Source organism: Nerophis ophidion, unplaced genomic scaffold (genome assembly GCF_033978795.1).
Source record: "Nerophis ophidion isolate RoL-2023_Sa unplaced genomic scaffold, RoL_Noph_v1.0 HiC_scaffold_60, whole genome shotgun sequence".
NCBI lineage: Eukaryota > Metazoa > Chordata > Actinopteri > Syngnathiformes > Syngnathidae > Nerophis > Nerophis ophidion.
Genome location: NW_026906982.1, coordinates 6,294 through 30,322, shown reverse-complemented (window position 1 = coordinate 30,322; position 24,029 = coordinate 6,294). Strand labels below are relative to the sequence as shown.

The window sequence follows — 24,029 nt, the reverse complement described above, 5'->3', positions numbered from 1 at the left end:
CTTCTTTGTCACGTGTTGCTGGCATCAAATTCAAAAGTTAATGCATATTTGCAAACAAAACAATGTTTATCAGTTTGAACATCAAATGTGTTCAAAAGGAGCGTTCAAAACAAGATGGAATAATCACAACGCCTCCTTTAGAAACCAGACTTTGCGGAATTCTACAGAACTCAGCAAACACATTTGGAACCTCAAAGACAATAATGTTGAATATTCAATAACATGGCAAATTCTTGCATCCAGCACACCTTACAACAGTGGTAATAAAAGATGCAACTTATGCTTAAAAGAGAAACTGTTTATTATATATCATCCAGATCTATCATCCCTCAACAAGCGCAGTGAAATCATTTCAACATGCCGCCACAGACGGAAACACCTCCTAGGTAACACATGAGCCAATCACCACACCCTACGCCTGCCTGTACCCACCCACTCTGTGCCCTATATAAACCATTGTATGTGAATGCTTCCATTAAAATCTCCTGATGATTGAGGGAACCCCTCATGAAACAGTTCTGTAGAGATGAAGTAGTCTTGTGATTTTCCCCACACCTACATATATACATATATATATATATGTATATATATATGTATATATATATATATATATATGTATATATATATATATATATATATACATATATATATATATATATACATATATATATACATATATATATATATATATATATATATATATATATACATATATATATATATATATATACATATATATACATATATACATATATATATATATACATATATATATATATATATATATATATATATATATATATATATTTACATATAAACATACATATATATTTATATACCAAAGACATGCACCTGGGGATAGGTTGATTGTTAACACTAAATTGGCCCTAGTGTGTGAATGTGAGTGTGAATGTTGTCTGTCTATCTGTGTTGGCCCTGCAATGAGGTGGCGACTTGTCCAGGGTGTATGCCGCCTTTCGCGGCATAAGTGTTAGAAATTTATATATATATATATATACACACACACACACATATATACCTATACACATATATATATATAGATAGATAGATAGATACGATCTGTCTTTCCGGCCAAATGCATCTGGGATAAGACTCCAGCACCCTCCACGACCCCAAAAGGGACAAGTATGTATATATCTACACACATGTATACATACATAGCTACTACGAACACCATGTTATTATCATGTAGTATTTTATTCCCCAATACTCACAATCCAACATGGCTAAAAAATCTGAAATGACCACAATCGCCCCCTAGTGTACGAGAGGCACACTGCGTATGAGTGTGGCTATTAGGACTTTACACAAACGTGTGACGTTAGAAGAAACAAAATTGAGAAATCAGCCTCGTTTTTTTTTTAAAACTTAAAAGGCAGCTGTTGTGAAAAGACTTAATTGCTGTGAGGTTTTGTGGTTGGTCGTAAAAAGTGAATCTTTTCACGTTTTTATTTACACCAAATGTACATATGGTACTAATTAACATGCACAGTACAGCCCTGTGTTAAAAGATAACGTCATTTTTCGGTCTATTATATCAAACTATGGTTATGGTTTGATTTATTTATGATATAATTTATTTATTGTACGATACATCATGCAATAATTACATGTGTTTATTTCTCTTCACATGTTCGAAAAGTAGGCGGGAGAAGCAAATCTTATTTAAATCCTACCCCTTACTAACACTTTTGTTCACTTCCTGTTCTCGTCTTGTAATTGTGACAAAATGTACGCCAATAAACACAACAGTTCTCTTAATAGTGAAACCACTCATGATTCTCATATGAAATTAATATTATTCCATTTTCAATAAATTCAGAATGTTAATCATGGTTCTTCTTCTTTGTAAACATTTTTATTTGAACTGTTTCTAAAAGGCCTACTGAAATGAGATTTTCTTATTCCAACGGGGATAGCAGGTCCATTCTATGTATCATACTTGATCATTTCGCGATATTGCCATATTTTTGCTAAAAGGATTTAGTAGAGAACATCCACGATAAAGTTCGCAACTTTTTAGTGCTGATAAAAAAGCCTTGCCCGTACCAGACGATATGCGTGTGACGTCATGGGTTGTGGAGCTCCTCACATCTGAACATTGTTTACAATCATGGCCACCAGCAGCAAGAGCGATTCGGACCGAGAAACCGACGATTTCCCCATTAATTTGAGCGAGGATGAAAGATTCGTGGATGAAGAAAGTGAGAGTGAAGGACTAGAAAGAAAAAAAAAGACTATACAGTGGGAGCGATTCAAATTAGACAAATTTACTAGGATAATTCTGGAAATTCCCTTATCTGCTTATTGTGTTACTAGTTTTTAAGTAAGATTGTATGGTCGTACCTCCATCCATCCATTTTCTACCGCTTATTCCCTTGTGGGGTCGCGGGGGGCGCTGGCGCCTATCTCAGCTACAATCGGGCGGAAGGCGGGGTACACCCTGGACAAGTCGCCACCTCATCGCAGATGGTCGTACCTGTACAACCTAAAGGTCAGCCCCGCACCTTTCTTCAGCACCAGTCGACGGGTGGTGGCGATGCCCATCTCTGCCCTTCGCAAAGGACCCTCTTCGAAACACGATGTTTCAAAATGATCGCTGCATAATACACTGTACTTTGTGTGTTTGGTCCAATCCAACCGTGTTCGCTTGACCGCTCTGTTCCATAGTAAAGCTTCACCGTCATCTTTCGGGAATGTAAACAATGAAACACCGGCTGTGTTTGTGTTGCTAAAGCCGGCCGCAATACACCACTTCCCACCTACAGCTTTCTTCTTTGACGTCTCCATTATTCATTGAACAAATTGCAAAAGATTCAGCAACACAGATGTCCAGAATACTGTGGAATTATGCGATGAAAACAGACGACTTATAGCTGGGAACGGTGCTGGAACAAAATGTCCTCTACAATGCATGACGTCACGCGCACGCGTTATCATACCGCCGCGATTCAGCAGGATACTTAGGCACAACATTTTAAACTGTAATTTAGTAAACTAAAAAGGCAGTATTGGCATGTGTTGCGATGTTAAAATGTCATCATTGATATATAAACTATCAGACTGTGTGGTCGGTAGTAGTGGGTTTCAGTAGGCCTTTAAACTGGATTATATTAGTACACTGTTTGACTTCTTTGCTTTATCCTTTCCGTAATTCAATTCCACATACTGATATACTAAAGGTTTTAAATGTTGTACGTGCATACAAATGTTTTAAGTCACATTTTTCTCTGAGGTAATTTTTTCAGATTACAATGATTTGCCAATCATTTTCAATTTATGTTCAATTGAATAAAACTGCAAAAAGAAGACACTTCACATTCGAACTGGAAAACCGAATTGTTTTGCAAATATCCGCTCATTTGGAATTTTATGCCTTCAACATGTTTCAAAAAAGCTGGCAGAAGTGGCAAAAAAGACTGAGAAAGTTGAGGAATGCTCATCAAACACTTATTTGGAACATTCCACAGGTGAACAGGCTAATTGGGAACAGGTGGCTGCCACGGTTGGGTATAAAAGCAGCTTCCATGAAATGCTCAGTCATTCACAAACTAGGATGGGGCGAGGGTCACCACTTTGTGAACAAACGCGTGAGCAAATTGCCGAACCGTTTAAGAACATTTATCAATGAGCTATTGCAAGGAATTTAGGGATTCAAAAGGTTCAGAGAATCTGGAAAAATCACTGCGCACAAGCAGCAAGGCTGAAAACCAACATTGATTGCCCGTGACCTTGGATCCCTCAGGCGATACAGCATCAAAAAGCGACATAAGTGCGTAAAGGATATCACCACATGGGCTCAGGAACACTTCAGAAAACCACTGTCAGTAACTTCAGTTGGTCGCTACATCTGTAAGTGCAAGCTGAAACTCTACTATGCAAAGCGAACGGCGCGGCGAAGTTGGTAGAGTGGCTGTGACAGCAATCTGAGGGTTACTGGTTAAATCCCCACCATCTACCATCCTAGTCACGTCCGTTGTGTCCTTGGGCAAGACAATTCACCCTTCCTCCTGATGGGTCCTGTTGAGCGCCTTGCATGGGTGAATGTGTAAATACTGTCAAAGCGCTTTGGGCTCCTTAAAAAGAGGTAAAAAAGCGCTATACAAGTGCAACCCAGTTACCATGTATCAACAACAGCCAGAAACGCTGACGGCTTCGCTGGGCCTGAGCTCATCTAAGATGGATTGATGGAAAGTTAAAAGTGTTCTGTGGCCTGACGATTCTACATATCAAAATTTTTTGGGAAACTGTGAACGTCTCGTCCTCCGGAAACAAAGAGGAAAAGAACTCTTTATTACTATGCAAAGCGAACGGCGTGGCAAAGTTGGTAGAGTGGCTGTGCCAGCAATCTGAGGGTTACTGGTTCAATCCCCACCATCTACCATCCTAGTCACGTCCGTTGTGTCCTTGGGCAAGACAATTCACCCTTGCTCCTGATGGGTACTGTTGAGCGCCTTGCATGGCAGCTCCCACCGTCAGTGTGTGGATGGGCGAATGTGGAAATACTGTCAAAGCGCTTTGAGCTCCTTAAAATGGGGTAGAAAAGCGCTATACAAGTGCAACCCATTTACCATGTATCAACAACACCCAGAAACGCTGCCGGCTTCGCTGGGCCCGAGCTCATCTAAGATGGACTGATGCAAAGTGTAAAAGTGTTCTGCGACCTGACGATTCCACATTTCACATTTTTTTGGGAAACTGTGAATGTCTTGTCCTCCATAACAAAGAGGAAAAGAACCATCCGGATTGTTTTAGGCACAAAGTTCAAAATCCAGCATCCGTCATGGTATGGGGGGGTATTAGTGCCCAAGGCATGGGTAACTTACACATCTGTGAAGGCACCATTAATGCTGAAAGGTACATACAGGTTGTGGAGCAACATATGTTGTCATCTAAGCAACGTTATCATGGACGCCCCTGCTTATTTCAGCAAGACGTGTTACAACAGCGTGGCTTCGTAGTAAAAGAGTGCGGGTACTAGACTGGCCTGCCTGTAGTCCAGACCTGTCTCCCGTTGAAAATGTATGAAGCCAAAATACCACAACAGACTGTTGAACAACTTAAGCAGTACATCAAGCAAGAATGGGAAATAATTCCACCTGAAAAGCTTCAAAAATTGGTCTCCTCAGTTCCCAAACATTTACGGAGTGTTGTTAAAAGGAAAGGCCATGCAACACAGTGGTAAAAATGCCCCTTTGCAAGAATTTGCAAATCATTGTATTCTGTTTTGATTTAACATTTACACAACGTGCCAACTGCACTGTTTTGGGTTCTGTAAAATCTTTACGTGAATTATCCATCCATCCATCCATCTTCTTCCGCTTATCCGAGGTCGGGTCGCGGGGGAAGCAGCCTAAGCAGGGAAGCCCAGACTTCCCTCTCCCCAGCCACTTCGTCTAGCTCTTCCCGGGGGATCCCGAGGCGTTCCCAGGCCAGCCGGGAGACATAGTCTTCCCAACGTGTCCTGGGTCTTCCCCGTGGCCTCCTACCGGTTGGACGTGCCCTAAACACCTCCCTAGGGAGGCGTTCGGGTGGCATCCTGACCAGATGCCCGAACCACCTCATCTGGCTCCTCTCGATGTGGAGGAGCAGCGGCTTTACTTTGAGTTCCTCCCGGATGAGAGAGCTTCTCACCCTATCTCTAAGGGAGAGCCCCGCCACACGGCGGAGGAAACTCATTTCGGCCGCTTGTACCCGTGATCTTATCCTTTCGGTCATGACCCAAAGCTCATGACCATAGGTGAGGATGGGAACGTAGATCGACCGGTAAATTGAGAGCTTTGCCTTCCGGCTCAGCTCTTTCTTCACCACAACGGATCGGTACAACGTCCGCATTACTGAAGACGCCGCACCGATCCGCCTGTCGATCTCACGATCCACTCTTCCCCCACTCGTGAACAAGACTCCTAGGTACTTGAACTCCTCCACTTGGGGCAGGGTCTCCTCCCCAACCCGGAGATGGCACTCCACCCTTTTCCGGGAGAGAACCATGGACTCGGATTTGGAGGTGCTGATTCTCATTCCGGCCGCTTCACACTCGGCTGCGAACCGATCCAGTGAGAGCTGAAGATCCCGGCCAGATGAAGCCAACAGGACCACATCGTCTGCAAAAAGCAGAGACCTAATCCCGCGGCCACCAAACCGGAACCCCTCAATGCCTTGACTGCGCCTAGAAATTCTGTCCATAAAAGTTATGAACAGAATCGGTGACAAAGGGCAACCTTGGCGGAGTCCAACCCTCACTGGAAACGTGTCCGACTTACTGCCAGCAATGCGGACCAAGCTCTGACACTGATCATACAGGGATCGGACTGCCATAATAAGACAGTCCGATACCCCATACTCTCTGAGCACTCCCCACAGGACTTCCCGAATTAAATACCTGAATTACTTTACAACAAATAAGTTGGGGGAATTACTACAATAGAGTTAAATTACCATATTAAAGAAAAAAAAGTGTTTTGAGAAAAAGCTTTTAAGACATACAATCGTGATTTAGTGATTACCAAAAGAGAATAAGATTAGACGTTACCTTTTTCTGTACGGGCCACGGCTTGGTAATGGCCGAGATGTCACAGGCCGTCATCAGCATCGACCTGAAAGCGGTGACATCGTCATGACATCTTGCAAGGTTGCATCATACATTTGGAGAGGATTCCTTCCTACCTCAATAAATCTCTGTGACGTTCATCCTCCCACGCAAACTGTCGGCTCTTCGTCAACTCGAAGAACTCCTGGCGCCTCCTGTCAGAGCAACAAAATATGACATGAGCACAATCCTGATCCGGCGAGGGCAAATGTGAATAGGTCATCATTTTTAAATTTGGCAAGTGTATTAAAAATAATAAGACACATGGCAATCAGAACCATGGACTCGGGTCCATGGTTCTCGCCCGGAAAAGGGTGGAGTGCCATCTCCGGGTTGGGGAGGAGATCTCGCCCCCAAGTGGAGGAGTTCAAGTACCTCGGAGTCTTGTTCACGCGTGAGGGAAGAGTGGATGGTGGGCGTCTTCAGTAATGCGGACGCTGTATCGATCCGTTGTGGTGAAGAAGGAGCTGAGCTGGAAGGCAAAGCTCTCAATTTACCGGTCGATCTACAGTACGTTTCCACCCTCACCTAAGGTCATGAGCTTTGGGTTATGACCGAAAGGACAAGGCTCTCCCTTAGAGGTAGGGTGAGAAGCTCTGCCATCTGAGAGGAGCTCAAAGTCAAGCTGCTGCTCCTCCACTGTCAGGTTCAAACACTGTTGACATTTATTAAACAGACCAGAAGCAAGGAATCATGCAGAGACAGTTCAATTTGGTTCAACGAGGAAACACGTGTTTGGGGCTGTATTCTAGTTACAGATCCAAACTACGTTCTAAAAGTCAAGCCCGCGTGGTTCCTCTGTGTATTTGGAGGGTGAAAAGCTCTGCCATCCGGGAGGAGCTTAAAGTAAAGCCGCTGCTCCTCCACTGTCAGGGTCAAACACTGATGACATCTATTAAACAGACCAGAAGCAAGGGATCATGCAGAGACAGAGTTCAATTTGGTTCAATGAGGAAACACGTGTTTTGGGCTGTAGTCTAGTTACAGATCCAAACTACCTTCTAAAAGTTTAGCTCGGGTGGTTCCTCTGTGTATTTGGGGGGTGAGAAGCTCTGCCATCCGGGGGGAGCTCAAAGTAAAGCCTCTGCTCCTCCACATGGAGAGGACCCAGATGAGGTGGTTCGGGCATCTGCTCAGGAAGCCACCCGAACGCCTCCCCAGGGAGGTGTTTCAGGCGCGTCCGACCAGCAGAAAGCCACGGGGAAGACCCAGGACACGTTGGGAAGAGTATCTCTCCCGGCTGGCCTGGGAACGCCTCGGTATCCCCCAGGAGGAGGTGGACGAAGTGGCTGAGGAGAGGGAAGTCTGGGCTTCCTTGCTTAGGCTGCTCCTTCGTGACCCAACCTCGGCTAAGCGGAAGAAGGTGGATGGATTGATGGAAAAGACATGTTCAAAGTATTCACAGCCTTTGCTTAATACTTTCTTGATGCACCTTTAGCTCAGGTCTTTTTGAGTACGATGCCACCAGCTTGGTGCAACTCTCTTTGGGCCCTTTCTCTTGTTCCTCTTTGCACCACCTCTCAAGCTCCATCGGGTTGGATGGGAAGTGTTCGTTACATCCGGGATGTTTCTGGACCTTGCTGCATTCATCTTTCCCTCTATCCGAACTGGTCTCCCAGTTCCCGCAGCTGAAATCCATACCCACAGCAAGGAACTCGACATCGCCCTCAACGAGAACATGAGGATTGTCGCCGACTTCCTGAAACCCACCCCAAACGAAGTTCCTCCCGGCTGGCATAGCACCAGCCGACAACGCTAGGAAAACCACACACACAGACTTGTGAGTAAGGCCTCGCAGGATCCAACCCATGTCCTGCATGAACTTGTAGCAGACTCCCAAGAATTTGGTCGCCAACGTCTCCCCTCCAGGCACCTGTTCTCCTGCCACCCAGCAACTCTTCCATCCATCCATCCATTTCCTACCGCTTCTATACCATCTTAACATTTGTTAACAAAACAGTTATACACCTATTTAATAATACCACCTTGAGATTTGACAACCAAACAATTATGCATCTAATAATAACACCTTAACATTTGAAAAACATATATGTATATATGTATGTATGTGTATATATATATATATATATATATATATATATATATATATATATATATATATATATATATATATATATATATATATATATATATATATACATACATATATACACATATACACTCCCACGCCTATTGCCCTCCTTCTTTTACAGGTAGGAGAGCAACATGACCTGACATACGCCGTCTTTTCACCAACTTTGGAACAGATTTTCATTGCCTCAGCAACATTTTTAGACCTCTTCAGATCTGTGGTTTTGTTGGTAATACTTTCCCGAGGTTTCCAGATTTACCGTCTTTTTTTCCTTCCAACTTGAGAAAGATCGACGGCAAATATTTATAACTTATTGTTATTTATAACCGCTTTTTCTTTTTGTACGCTCCCATTCTTTGAACGTAATTAAGTCCCTTTTGGGGAGGAGGATTAAAGGGTGACAGTAGTCGAGGATCACTGGAAAGAGATCTGAAGAGGTCTTTTAATTCACGCCAGACACAAAGCAAGCTATTGCATGGCACTCATTAAAGTAGGACGGAACATCTGTGTCACGTGATCGATTCTGCAGCTAACATGACACATATGTTCTGGCTCTGCAGTTATTTAAAAAAATATTTGGATTAAAACAAGTGCAAAACATACAATGCAATTTTAGATGTCGTCCGCTTTTCCCCACCCTTCCACACATTTAAAGGCGCAGTATCACTGGTTCTATAAGAAAATAATTCCCAGACCAACAAGTAGACCTCTTACAAAACCCAAAACCAGTGAAGTTGGCACGTTGTGTAAATGGTAAATAAAAAAAGAATAGAATGATTTGCAAATACTTTTCAACTTATATTCAATTGAATAGCCTGCAAGGATAAGATATTTAATGTTCCAACTGAGAAACTTCTTTTTTTTTGTAAATAATCATTAATTTAGAATTGAATGGCAGCAACACATTGCATTTTTAACAATGTGTTACATGGCCTTTCCTTTTAACAACACTCAGTAAACGCTTGGAAACCAATCTTTGAAGCATTTCCGGTGTAATTATTTCCAATTATTGCTTGATGTACAGCTTAAGTTGTTCAATAGTGTCCGTTTTGTTATTTTAGTCTTCATAATGTGCCACACATTTTCAGTGGGAGACAAGCGTACCCGCACTCTTTTACTATGAAGCCACGCTGTTGTAACACGGGGCTTGGCATTATCTTGCTGAAATAAGCAGGGGCGTCCATGATCACGTTACTTGGATGGCAACATATGTTGCTCCAAAACATGTATATACCTTTCAGCATTCATGGTGCCTTCACAGATGTTTAAGTTACCCATGCCTTGGGCACTAATTCACCCCCATACCATCAAAAATGCTGGCTTTTCAACTTTGCGCCTATAACAATCCGAATGGTTCCTTTCCTCTTTGGTCTGGAGAACAGAACGTCCACAGTTTCCAAAAATAATTTGAAATGTGGACTCGTCAGACCACAGAACAGTTTTACACTTTGCATCAGTCCATCTCAGATGAGTTCGGGCCCAGCGAAGCCGGTGGAGTTTCTGGGTGTTGTTGATAAATGGCTTTGGCTTTGCATAGTGGAATTTTAACTTGCACTTGCAGATGTAGCGACCAACTGTAGTTACTGACAGTGGTTTCCTGAAGTGTCTCTGAGCCCATGTGGTGATATCCTTTACACACTGATGTCGCTCTTTGATGCACATCAAAGGTCCGTAATATCATCACTTACCTGCAGTGATTTCTCCATATTCTCTGAACCTTTTGATGATTTTACGGACCGTAGATGGTGAAATCCCTAGATTCCTTGCAATTGCTCGTTGAGAAATGTTGTTCTTAAACGGTTCCACAATTTGCTCACGCATTTGTTCAAAAAGTGCTGACCCTCGCCCCGTCCTTGTTTGTGAATGACTGAGCATTTCATGGAAGCTGCTTTTATACCCAATCATGGCACCCGCCTGGTCCCAATTAGCCTGTTCACCTGTGGGATGTTCCAAATAAGTGTTTGATGAGCATTCCACGACTTCCACAGTCTTTTTTGCCACTTGGCCCAGCTTTTTTCGAATCATGTTGCAGGCATCCAATTCCAAATGAGCTAATATTTGCAAAAATGACAAAGATTAACAGTTTGAGGATTAAGTCTTTCCAGTCTATTCAATTGAATATAGGTTGAAAAGGATTTGCAAATTGTTGTATTTTGTTTTATTTACCATTTACACAGCGTGCCAACTACAGATCTCAAGGTGACAGTTCGAGGGAAAAATAAAAATGCGGAATAAATGGAGTGAGATTATTTTCATGTCTAAAAACAAAAAATGTGACTAATGTTACAACGATGGCGTGTACGTGGTTTTGTGTACTTGTCACGTACTTGAAGTACAGGGCGAGGTCGGTGGAGAGAATGGCCATCTCGATCATCTTCAGAGTAGTTTTGTACTCCTCCACGGACAGACTACTGAGGATCTGGTTACCCTGAAATATTCCAGTGAGGAAAAGTACATTAATGTTTCAAAAACTTTTTAGTTGAAAGTCACAATAGCATGCAAGGAAGCTTAAGTACACACATACTGTAAATACCTACATTTGTGAGGGAAAACTTCTCAATACCGTTGCAATAAAATTGTGACATTATGAGAGGAAATCTTGCAATGTGATTAATTTTTTATTTTAACTCTTTTGCAAAATGAAATGAGAAAAATCATTTAAGTCCCAATATCATACTCCAAATTTTAGATATTACAAAAAATACTTAATGGTTATCCCCAAACTTTTGACTAATTATTCCCTTCTTTTGACCTTATTTTGCAGATTTGACGAGGTCTGAGTGTGTTCACTATTACTAAAATAATCCATAGCTGCAGCCCAACTTTGTTCTGGTATAAATATTTATGCCACACAAACTGTATAGATCTCAGCATTATTATTTACATTCTCATTAGTGAATTCAAATACTAACTTCTCCTACTAATGTTATTTTAATTTACTATTGATCATGAGTTTTATTTTAGTTTTATTTTTGCATTTTGTTTCGACAAAATGTTCAAAATACATATAGCTCTTGTCAGTGTTGGGGATAGGGGTTGGGTGGGTGGGTGTAAGGATGGTGCAACTCGGCCTGTCGCCATCACGTCTCCACCTCGTCGCTGCCACCACAGCCTGGGGGCCAATAAAAAATTACAGACTGTGGTGAAGTAGGCCGGCTTCGTCGCGTGAAAAAGCCTATTTGCTGAATGGCGATATACGATATATATCTCGATATTTTTTTCCATAAAGTAAAAACAAAACAGTCCTAGTTACCTGAAACACTAAGTACGTCATTATCATGGCTTAGTTATTTACTAAACCAAAATAATGACTTACAAGGTCAAATTAATGACTTACTGTAAGTAAGCGTAGCAATAAGCGTTTGAAAAAAAAAAAGTGTTAAAAGTGGAGGCACATGCTGACATAAGCTCAACTCATCATGCTTAATATATTACAGCATTTGGGAAGCCTGTAGTTTATTTTTATTATGTAAATGTTACATTTTTATCAACATGTTATAGCAGGGAAACTAGGCTGCTAAATTCCTAATGATTAATATATCCATCCATCCATTTCCTACCGCTTATTCCCTTTCGGGGTGGCGGGGGGCGCTGGCGCCTATCTCAGCTACAATCGGGCAGAAGGCAGGGTACACCCTGGACAAGTCGCCCCCTCATCGCAGGGCCAACACAGATAGACAGACAACATTCAAAATCACATTCACACACTAGGGCCAATTTAGTGTTGCCAATTAACTTATCCCCAGGTGCATGTCTTTGGAAGTGGGAGGAAGCCGGAGTACCCGGAGGGAACCCACGCATTCACGGGGAGAACATGCAAACTCCACACTGAAAGATCCCGAGCCTGGATTTGAACCCAAGAGTGCAGGAACTTCGTATTGTGAGGCAGACGCACTAACCCCTACTATAGCTAAAAAAAATAGTACAATAGCAACAGGAGAGACTATTCATCCCTGAACACCATGGAGTTCATGTAGGCTTTATGATGCAGTTACATTATTATATCAACTATCAGAGACAGAAACTCTTCATTTAACATACCGTATTTCCTTGAATTGCCGCAGGGCATATAGTATGCGCCTGCCTTGAATTACTGCCGGGTCAAACTCGCTTCCCCAAATAATTTGCGCATTCTTAGTATTACCGCCTGGTCAAACTCGTGACACTTCCCCTGTCATCATTTTCAAAATGGAAGAGGCTGATTTCAATACCTGTAATTTGAAATCGCATAAAGGGAAGAAGTTATTCAGTAGGATTTAAGGTCCAAGCTTACATCACACTCAAATTTTACTGCATACCTTTGGTAAGTGCCGGAGTGAGAAGAGGTTTTAAAATAATTAGCGCATGCTTACTTTTATCGCATGCCTTTGTTAAGCGCAAGAGTGAGAAGAGGTTTTAAAATAATTAGCGCCCTGGCGGCAATTCAAGGAAATACGGTAATGTCCTTTTTTGCTGCTTCAAAACAGCTCAATCAACACAAAAAAAGGAAAGTGAAATAACTTAGCTTTTAACTGTAAGTCAGTAATGCTTGTCTTTCTCTCAGACAGACAGGGCTTTGCTGTCCGTAACACACACACACACACACGCACGCACAGCGTGCTAACGTTACGCTAATTAGCATTCACCTCAAGGACTGTGAGCGAGCTGAGGTGCCGCTTATGTTTCTAGAACGTCAACGGGCTCATAGTGATGTTACTAGTAGTTGACTGGGAAGTATTTATTATTATTTGGGGAGAGTCCGCTGCCTTACCTATTAAAAAACACCTTTCTGCTCGCTCCACATTACATGCGCTCTGAATACGCACTGCTGATTGGCTGTTACCGCTCTGCGTGTAACCAATCAGATGGTTGTGTGGGTGGGACAATGCTGAGTGCTGCAGAGACGTACTGACAGAGGCAGACGCAGAACTAAGCAGAGCAGCTTGTCAAGACGGTTTTTGCTGTTGTTTTTTTTTTGTTAAGACTTTAGTTTAGGCGGTGGCTCTTTGTTGTTAAGGCGGCTGCGCGAAACCCGGGCTCTTGTTCTACTAATTACATTGCGGTAATTGTCTTATTTGGCTCAAAACAGTGTTTGTTTGTGAAATGTATCCAACGGTACCACAGAAAAGGGAAATGTGTTCATGTAGCTTGTTGTAGCTATGTAGCTCTTTTCCTAGCAGAAGACAGTGGTTTGGTTTGTTGTTGTTGTTTTTTTTGCAAAAAGTCAGATACAAGAAAAATATTTAAATTCTTCACTGAATGAATGAATGAATGAATGAATGAATGGGGCTGCCAATATTCTATATACCAGATACAGTATATACCTCAATCTAACCTCAAAAACGTTCAGAGAAAAAACAGAGGGAAAATCAAACATTTACAATAAAGTACATTTACCCTGTAAAGGATCAGCACGTGTAAAAAAAAAAAAGGTACGACCAGGAATGGTTTTCAATTTTACAATAACAAAATACATGGTGACACAAATTATTTGATGACAACTTTTTTATACAGATTACTTGTTTTTTTCCTTTTCTTGTCTCAGTGAGCGACCTGTATTAACATTAATTACAGCATATACACTGAAAGTAGAAAAAAACTAACTATAAAGGCATTATATTGATATATACATTGACATATACATATACAGTATATATATAGTAGGGTTGTACGGTATACTGGTACTAGTATAGTAATTATACTAATACTAATTAATCAAAAATGATACTATACTCTGAAAAGTACCGGTTCCCCCCCCTGTCATAATATTGCTGGTTTTACAGGCAGAGGAGCATGTTCGGCAGCGCACATATACAGAGTACTTACAAGCAGACACGGTGTGTAGACAGAAAAGGGAGAACGGATGCAACATTGGGCCTAAAAACTAACGAGAAATGTTATAAAACTGAAACGTCACCAGGAAGAGGTGCTTTAAGACATGGGTAGCTAGCTAGTGGCTAGCTACTTCTAAATCACTAATCCTCGCCTCCATGGCGACAAATAAAGTAAGTTTCTTACAAGTATCATTATCGCTGGAGGACGAGGAATAGCTAAACTTGCTTCACTACACACAATAACTCTTAAAACGCCATGGGTGGATCTACACCTGGCATCCACTGTAATGATACCAAGTACAAGAGTGTAATTGGTATGATTACATAAATTTTTTTTAATCTTCACAAAATCTTTATTCATTTTCTTAAAATTCATATTATGTTTATAAATTCAGTAAATATGTCCCTGGACACATGAGGACTTTGAATATGACCAATGTATGATCCTGTAACTACTTGGTATCGTATCGATACCTAAATTGGTGGTATCATCCAAAACTAATGTAAAGTATCCAAACAAGAGAAGAATAAGTGATTATTCTATTTTAAGAGAAGTGGAGATAGAACATGTTAAAATAGAAAGTAAGCAGATATTAACAGTAAATGAACAAGTGCATTAATAATCCATCTTTACAGTTTGTCCTTTATAATCTCAACAAAATAATAGAATGAGAAATGACACAATATGTTACTGCATATGTCAGCAGACAAATTAGGAGCCTTGTTTGTTTACTTACTACTAAAAGACAAGTTGTCTAGTATGTTCCCTATTTTGTTTAAGGACGAAATTGTTCTATGATTGCAATAAGAAAGATATGTTTAATGTACCCTAATATTTTTTGTCAAAACAAAGCCAATAATCATAAGTTTTCCTTGCCCTTTTGTGGGTTCTTCCGAGGATGTTGTAGTCGTAATGATTTGTGCAGTCCTTTGAGACATTTGTGATTTGGGGCTATATAAATAAACATTGATTGATTGATTGAATGACATTTTTGTGGTCCGGTACCAAAATATTGGTATTGGTATATATACATACATACATACATATACATATATGTAAGTGTGGGAAAAATCACAGGACTACTTCATCTCAGAGATGAAGTAGTCTTGTGATTTTTCCCACACCTACATATTGCGCTCTACCACGGTATCGAGCACTATTCTCTGGATAATCCAATCAAGACATATATACACATATATATATATATATATATATATATATATATATATATACACACACATATATATATATATATATATATATATATATATATATATATATATATATATATATATATATATATACACATACATATATAAATACATATATATATATATATACATACATATATATATATATATAAATACATATGTAAATAAATACATATATATATATATATATATATATACATACACATATATACACATAGATAGGGTATATGTTTGCGTACTCACTGGGCTGTTGAGGATCATGAGGCACTGGTCAAAGTGGTGATGTTCCATGGTGGAGTGGCAGTAAAGATGAGCAAGTGGATGGTCACTCCTTGATTATTATTGATATTATTATTAGTTAACATATTGCATATACATGTACAAAAAATGTTTAATAATTTTTACCTTTGGATGTACGAGTTGTTCACTCCTCTGTGGTCCAGGTCGTGGCACAGAGTGGCAATCATCAGCGCCAAGACTTCTAAATCTCTCAGATCGTTCTGTCACAAAAATCATTTTAGCCTGTTATTTAGCTAGCTAAAAATAATAATAATAATGCTTTTAATTTTAGAGACAAAAATGCATATTTTTACAGGTAAAAAGTTGCAATATGATAAAATTACGATATTGTTTTTGGAAAAGTCCTGAGTTTGCATGAATGAAAATGTAATCTTAGAACAAAGTTGTAAGTTTACATTCTGGTCAGTTTTACAAGAAAAAACATAACATTTTGGAGCGAAATTTCAAAGAAAATGAGTCATAGAAAAAGTCAGAAGTTGATCATTAAAAAAAAAAAAATTTAATTTGTTAACTTTATCCATCCACCTATTTTCTCTGTCGCTTGAGCTCCTTAGGGTCACAGGTGAGCTACAAGCTATCCCAGCCGAGAGGCGGGGTTGCACCCTGAAGTGGTTGCCAGTCGGGCTGCACCATTTGGGGACCGTACCTAATTGCCAATTTGATATTATATACATTAAATGCGTAATACTGTGAAAATAACTAGTGAAGGAAGATTACTTTTACACTTTCAATCAACATAATCTTGTCTGACACATTCCAACAATATGCAATTATTTATTTTTTCAAATATTTTCAAAATATAATAGAAATTAATATAATATATATAATAAAATATAAAATAAAATATAAAAATATATTTAAAAAATATTTGGATTTATGCAGACCGACATAATGCTCTGAAACAGAAGACACAACCTATAAAAAAATATACAGTGATTAATAACCATTTATAAGGATAGACACTTTTATTCCTCGTTACTGCAGGATTATTTACCATTAGAAGGTAAACTAAATACTTTAAAATAAATAAATAACCGAAACAAAATATTAAATAATCTAAATTCTGTAAGCAAAAATGTAACTTCAATCGATATTGAACATTTTAAAGTGCTTTTTTTTTTTTCCAGTACTCGTCCATGTTGATGGGCTCATATTGCCCATCCGATTTGATGAGCTGAGATAGGCACCAGCGCCCCCCGCAACCCCAAAAGGGAATAAGCGGTAGAAAATGAATGGATGGATGGATGGATAAATAAACATTGATTGATTCATTCATTCATTGCAGTTAGCATTACTCTGAAACAGAAGTGGCCGGGGAGAAGGAAGTCTGGGCTTCTCTGCTTAGGCTGCTACCCCCAAACCTTGACCCGACTCCAGATAAGTGGAAAAAGATGCAACATTAGGTACTTTCATTGATTTAGAACAAAACATGATGTCTATTCTGCATAACTTTGTGTTCCTTGTATGGTGCAAAGTCATTTCAAAACATGTTTGTTCCCAAACCTGCAAGCGGCCTGATCTGAGGACCGCAAACATGCACTGTGCAGTGTTGAAGGCGTGCCTCCAGTTGTGGTAGGCTATGTTCTTCCTGTAGTTCTTCTTCACGCTCAGAATCCACTGGCACAAACTCTAAAAGAACAACAAAAAGCTACTATTGTTATCCCTGTACTGCTATTGTTAAGGTTTAGAGCATGAGGAGGAAGCGCCTACCGCCTGCTTCATCTGGAAGGTCTGGACCAGGTTGAGGTCCACGAACATGCGGACCGTCCCTAAAGTGGTTTCGGCGTCCGACAGTTCGAAGTCACTGAAGCTGAAGTCCAGAAGTCGCAAGGACTGCGCCGATGGGATCGTGGCTGCCTTCAAAAACAAAGATTTGTATTATTGCTCACACTACTATTTAGGTGATTGATTGATGTTTTTAGTAGTCATAAAGAGACTACCGTATTTTCCGGACCATTGGACGCATCGGATTATAAGGCGCATCTAATAACTAAAAGTTCCTTGTGTGAATAATATAAACTCACTACACCCGTATGTTTTAGCGCTTTCACGGTGAGTGTACTGAGAGATATAAGTAAGAAGTTTAAACTACTTTTTATTAGAAATGGCAACAGTGGAGGATGAATGTCCCTGTGAGGAGGCGTGGCCTGCAGCCCTGCAGCGAGGTGGGGTGTGCTGGGGCCGGCTCCGAGATCTGCGACAGGTGCGTCGACCTGTCACTCTACAAAAGGGCAGCAGCCGAGAAGGGGGGGGGGGGGGGGGAGAAGTTGGAGCTGATGAGAGAGAGAGAGAACCCGAGAACGAACCCGAGCGAAAGCGAGAGCGAGACAGACACGCGGAAGGCTGAAAAGCAACCAAAAGAGCACGACTGTCACCGGAGCCAAGTGCTGAAAAGCAGAAGGGCAAGAAGTATGCCTTCTATTGAAAAACCGTCCGACCGGAACTCTCTAATAACTAAAGTTCCTCGGGTAAATAATGTAAACTCACTACACCGGTATGTTTTAGCACTTTAATGGCGAGTTTACTGAGAGATATAAGTAAGAACTTTACACTGCTTTATATTAGAAATGGCAACAGCGGAGGATGAATGTCCCTTTGAGGAGGCGTGGCCTGCAGCCCTGCAGCGAGGCAAAGTGTGCCGGTGGCGGCTCCGAGATGGGCGACAGGTGCGTCGATGGCCCACTTGGGCGCAGTTGTCTGATCACCTGTCACTCTACAAAAGGAAAGCAGCTGAGAAGGACGAGGTGGGAGAAGTGGGAACTGATGAGAGAGAGAGAACCTGAGCACAAGCGAAAGCAAGACACGGAAGGCTGAAATGCCACCCAAAGAGCGTGACTGTCACTGGAGGCGAGTGCTGAAAAGCAGAAGGGCAAGAAGTATGCCTTCTATTGAAAAAACGTCCGACCGGAACTCTCTAATAACAAAAGTTCCTTGGGTGAATAATGTAAACTCACTACACCATGTTTTAGCCTTTTCATGGCGAGTTTACTGACAGATATAAGTAAGAACTTTACACTACTTTATATTAGAAATGGCAACAGCGGAGGAGGAATGTGCCTGTGAGGAGGCGTGGCCTGCAGCCCTGCAGCAAGGCGGGGTGTGCCGGGGCCGGCTCCGAGATCGGCGACAGGTGCGTCGATGGACGCAGTTGTCTGATCACCTGTCACTCTACAAAAGGGCAGCAGCTGAGAAGGACGGGGTGGGAGAAGTTGGAGCTGATGAGAGAGAACGAACCCGAGAACGAACCCGAGCACGAGCGAAAGCGAGATGCGGAAGGCTGAAATGCCACCCAAAGAGCGTGACTGTCACTAGAGGCGAGTGCTGAAAAGCAGAAGGGCAAAAAGTATGCCTTCTATTGAAAAACCGTCCGACCGGAACTCTCTAATAACTAAAGTTCCTTGGGTGAATAATGTAAACTCACTACACCAGTATGTTTTAGCCTTTTCATGGCGAGTTTACTGACAGATATAAGTAAAAACTTTACACTACTTTATATTAGAAATGGCAACAGCGGAGGAGGAATGTGCCTGTGAGGAGGCGTGGCCTGCAGCCCTGCAGCGAGGCGGAGTGTGCCGGGGCCGGCTCCGAGATCGGCGACAGGTGCGTCGATGGACGCAGTTGTCTGATCACCTGTCACTCTACAAAAGGGCAGCAGCTGAGAAGGACGGGGTGGGAGAAGTTGGAGCTGATGAGAGAGAACGAACCCGAGCACGAGCGAAAGCGAGATGCGGAAGGCTGAAAAGCAACCCAAAGAGCGCGACTGTCACCAAAGGCGAGTGCTGATAAGCAGAAGGGCAAGAAGTATGCCTTCTATTAAAAAAACGTCCGACCGGAACTCTCTAATAACTAAAGTTCCTTGGGTGAATAATGCAAACTCACTACACCGGTATGTTTAAGCGCTTTCATGGCGAGTTTACTGACAGATATAAGTAAGAACTTGACACTACTTTATTTTAGAAACGGCAACAGCTGAGGATGAATGTCTCTGTGAGGAGGCGTGGCCTGTAGCCCTGCAGCGAGGCAGGGTGTGCCAGGGCCGGCTCCGAGATCGGCGACAGGTGCGTCGATGGACGCAGTTGTCTGATCTCCTGCCACTCCTGCACGAGCGAAAGCGAAAGCGAGAGCGAGACGTGGAAGGCTGAAATGCAACCCAAAGAGCATGACTGTCACCAGAGGCGAGTGCCTGGAAAGCAGAAGGGCAAGAAAACAATAGATTCTTGCAAAATAAACAAAATATCTAAACTGTCAAGTCCGTCATTAGTGGTCCGAGGAACCCCGAGGTACGAGTCCTCCACAGTCCCATAACAAGAAGATAAAGAAAAAGACGAACCTTATCGACTACGGTTTTCACACGGACCACAAAGGCGGACGAGCGCACATTTTCAGGATTCATGCAGATCCCAAGAACAGATCAGCAGGTACCAGAAGGTAAGAAAAGTTGCTTTTGCATAATATTGCGAAACAAACGCCAGATAATATGTCTTACCTTATACACACACCATAATAATAGTGGTATGTTTATTGCGGCAACAATCCATCAAGCGGTGCGGCTTCATACCTTACCAAAGTTGTACTAAAAAATGATGATATATTTTGTGTACTGTTCTATATTTTCAACGGAAGATATACAATTTTACAGTGTACACACATACTGAATCTTATGTGTGACTGCCATCTACTGGTCACACTTATCATTACACCATGAACCAAATAAAATAGCTTTGAAGTCAGTAAGCACAACCAAAATTATTCCGTACATCAGACGCACCGGGTTATAAGGCGCACTGTCGAGTTTTGAGAAAATGAAAGGGTTTTAGGTTCGCCTTATAGTCCAAAAATATACGGTAAATCAGGGATCACTTTAGAGAGTGAAGTTGGAATAAAACAAAAAAAGACTAACTAACTGTACAGTCTATACTCTATAGGCTAAACTTTGTACCGGAAATAGTTTACTATAAAAGTCAAAATATTCCCCAGAAAACACAAAATTTCAATGAATACATATTGTCCCACTATTTTTAGCTTTTCTAGACACTCAAAGTGCTTTACGATGAGAACTGAAAACCCGTCATTGATTCACCCCACATTTACAAGAATATGGTGGTAAGTAGAGATGTCCCGACAATATCAGACTGCCGATATTATCGGCCGATAAATGCTTTAAAATGTAATATCGGAAATTATCGGTTTCGGTTTCAAAAAGTAAAATGTATGAGTTTTTACGGTTTTTCACACGCACAAATGAATGCAATGCATACTTGGTCAACAGCCATACAGGTCACACTGAGGGTGGCCGTATAAACAACTTTAACACTGTTACAAATATGTGCCACACTGTGAACCCACACCAAACAAGAATGACAAAACACATTTCGGGAGAACATCCGCACCGTAACACAACATAAACACAACAGACCAAACACCCAGAACGCCTTGCAGCACTAACTCTTCCCCTGAAGTGTTCTGTGGTCTGACGAGTCCACATTTCAAATGGTTTTTGGAAATATTCGACATTGTGTCATACGGACCAAAGGGGAAGGGAACCATCCAGACTGTTATCGACGCAAAGTTCAAAAGCCAGCATCTGTGACGGAATGGGGGTGCATTAGTGCCCAAGGCATGGGTAACTTACACATCTGTGAAGGCACCATTAATGCTGAATGGTACAGTACATACAGGTTTTGGAACAACATATGCTGCCATCTAAGCGCTGTCTTTTTCATGGACGCCCCTGCTTATTTCAGCAAGACAATGTCAAGCCACATTTAGCAGGTGTTACAACAGTTTGGCTTCATTAAAAAAGAGTGCGGGTACTTTCCTGGCCCGCCTGCAGTCCGGACCTGTCTCCCATTGAAAATGTGTGGCGCATTTGAAGCGTAAAACACGACATCGGAGACCCCGGACTGTTGAACTACTGAAGCTCTACAAAAAACAGGAATGGGAAAGAATTCCACTTTTAAGGCTTCAACAATTAGTTTCCTCAGTTCCCAAACGTTTATTGAGTGTTGTTAAAAGAAAAGGTGATGCAACACAGTGGTGAACATGCCCTTTCCCAACTACTTTGGCACGTGTTGCAGCCATGAAATTCTAAGTAAATTAATATTTGCAAAAAAAAAAAAAAGGTTATGAGTTTCAACATCAAATATCTTGTTTTTGTAGTGCATTCAACTGAATATTGGTTGAAAAGGATTTGCAAATCATTGTATTCCGTTTATATTTACATCTAACACAATTTCCCAACTCATATGCAAACTGGGTTTGTACAATGGATTTGGAAAAAAATGGGTAAAAATACTTCACTACAAATGAAGTACACATTTGTGTACTTATGGGCTAAGTACATCATTTTAAAAGATGAGTTTTTGTTTTTATTCTAATTAGGATCCAATAAGCCCAAATAGCAAAGATAAATTAAAATGACATGTAAACAAACAGCTCGGGCCTTAAGAGGTTAAGTTACATTTGTTCCAGTCGGCCATAGTGTACATCAACATTTCATATACCGCACGTAAATGATGCACTGAGAAGCAAAAACTGCTCAGACTACCAATTTGTACTAAAAGTAGTCTGCTGCAGACCCTTAATAGTGTCCGATATTGTTGTCCCGTGCCCATAATGTCGCAAAGTTTTTGCTCAGCATACGAGCAGGAAAGTTATCACAATGTTACGGGAGAAAAGTTGCAATACTTTAAATCAAAAGTACTTTGATATTGAACATATTAAAGTTAAAATACCAACGATTGTTGCACACGCCTGGTGTGGTGAAATTATGCCCTGCATTTGACACATCACCCTAGATCACCCCCTGGGAGGTGAGAGGAGCAGTGAGCAGCAGCGGTGGCCACGCCTGGGAATAAATTTTGGTGATTTAACCCCCAATTCCAACCCTTGATGCCGAGTGCCAAGCAGAGAGGGAATGGGTCCCATTTTTTATAGTCTTTGGTATGACTCGGCCGGGGTTTCAACTCCCAATCTACCGATCTCAGGGCGGACACTCGAACCACTCAAAGTTTTACGTAATAAAGTCGTTACCTGGAGTTTCTGGGACTCTTCCAAAGCAGCAGAAGCATGATACGAAAGAACCTGCAAAAAAATAAAAAAAATACGTATCATTAGTAGCGCAACTAATTTGTAATAGCCAGTATTCCTAATATTTCCAGAAATTTAATTCCAGTTCTTAATAGGATATTTTTCAAGATTTATTTTGAGCATATCAGGATTGACATGTAAATATAACGAATAAAAGTGTACAAGTCAAAAGTAAACATGTCATAGAATGACAAGAAGTAAGTCAGAGTATTACAGTAGGAAGGGAATTTCTATGGTCCCGTTTGTCACAGTTTACCTGACACGTGAAACGTGACAAACTGGAAAATGCGCTATCAGCTTCAGCCGCCAGATGGCAGCGGAGTTTTAAATATCTTAAAAAGCGTTTTGTTTTTTTTGGGCAATTCAAACTTTGACCAGAGCCTCGGTTGCTATGTAGAGTGCCGTTTTCCATAATTTTCAGCAGAATGCATGGCAAAAATGGTCCACTCCCCCTCTTCCTCTCACGCGAGATTAACCCAGCAATGGGGTCACATGAATGAATCCCTTGTGTACAAAAAAAAAATATGTCAAAAAGTACTTTTTTATAAGAATCAATTCGTACTATTACGAAATAAATTTTACTAGAAATGTGTGTTTTTTCTGAGTGGAAAGTTGTAATATAAACATGTCATAGAATGACAACAAGTAAGTCTAAGTAGTACAGTAGGAAGGGAATTTCTATGGTCAGGTTTGTCACAGTTTACCTGACACGTGAAACGTGACAAAATGGAAAGTGCGTTATCAGTTTGAGCCGCCAGCAGAGTTTTAAATATCTTAAAAAGCTTTTTTTTGGGGGGGCAATTCAAACTTTGACCAGAGCCTCGGTTGCTATGTAGAGTGCCGTTTTCCATCATTTTCAGCAGAATGAATGGCAAAAATGCTTAACTCCCTCTCTTCCTCTCACGCGACATTA

At 41.1% G+C, this 24,029-nt stretch overlaps 1 protein-coding gene across 1 annotated transcript in view; it reads right to left on the bottom strand.

The window, feature by feature from the left end:
• LOC133547078 (cGMP-specific 3',5'-cyclic phosphodiesterase-like) overlaps positions 1–23,110 on the bottom strand; it is a gene marked incomplete at its 5' end in the record, with an annotated part of 48,347 nt that extends 25,237 nt beyond the window's left edge. Inside the window, 8 exons of the mRNA XM_061892873.1 lie at positions 6,554–6,617; positions 6,688–6,765; positions 11,030–11,130; positions 15,971–16,058; positions 16,133–16,227; positions 17,531–17,656; positions 17,738–17,884; positions 23,060–23,110. Coding sequence (XP_061748857.1) covers positions 6,554–6,617; positions 6,688–6,765; positions 11,030–11,130; positions 15,971–16,058; positions 16,133–16,227; positions 17,531–17,656; positions 17,738–17,884; positions 23,060–23,110 — 750 coding nt within the window. The remainder of the gene's footprint in view (positions 1–6,553; positions 6,618–6,687; positions 6,766–11,029; positions 11,131–15,970; positions 16,059–16,132; positions 16,228–17,530; positions 17,657–17,737; positions 17,885–23,059) is intronic.
• Positions 23,111–24,029: the final 919 nt, after the last annotated feature.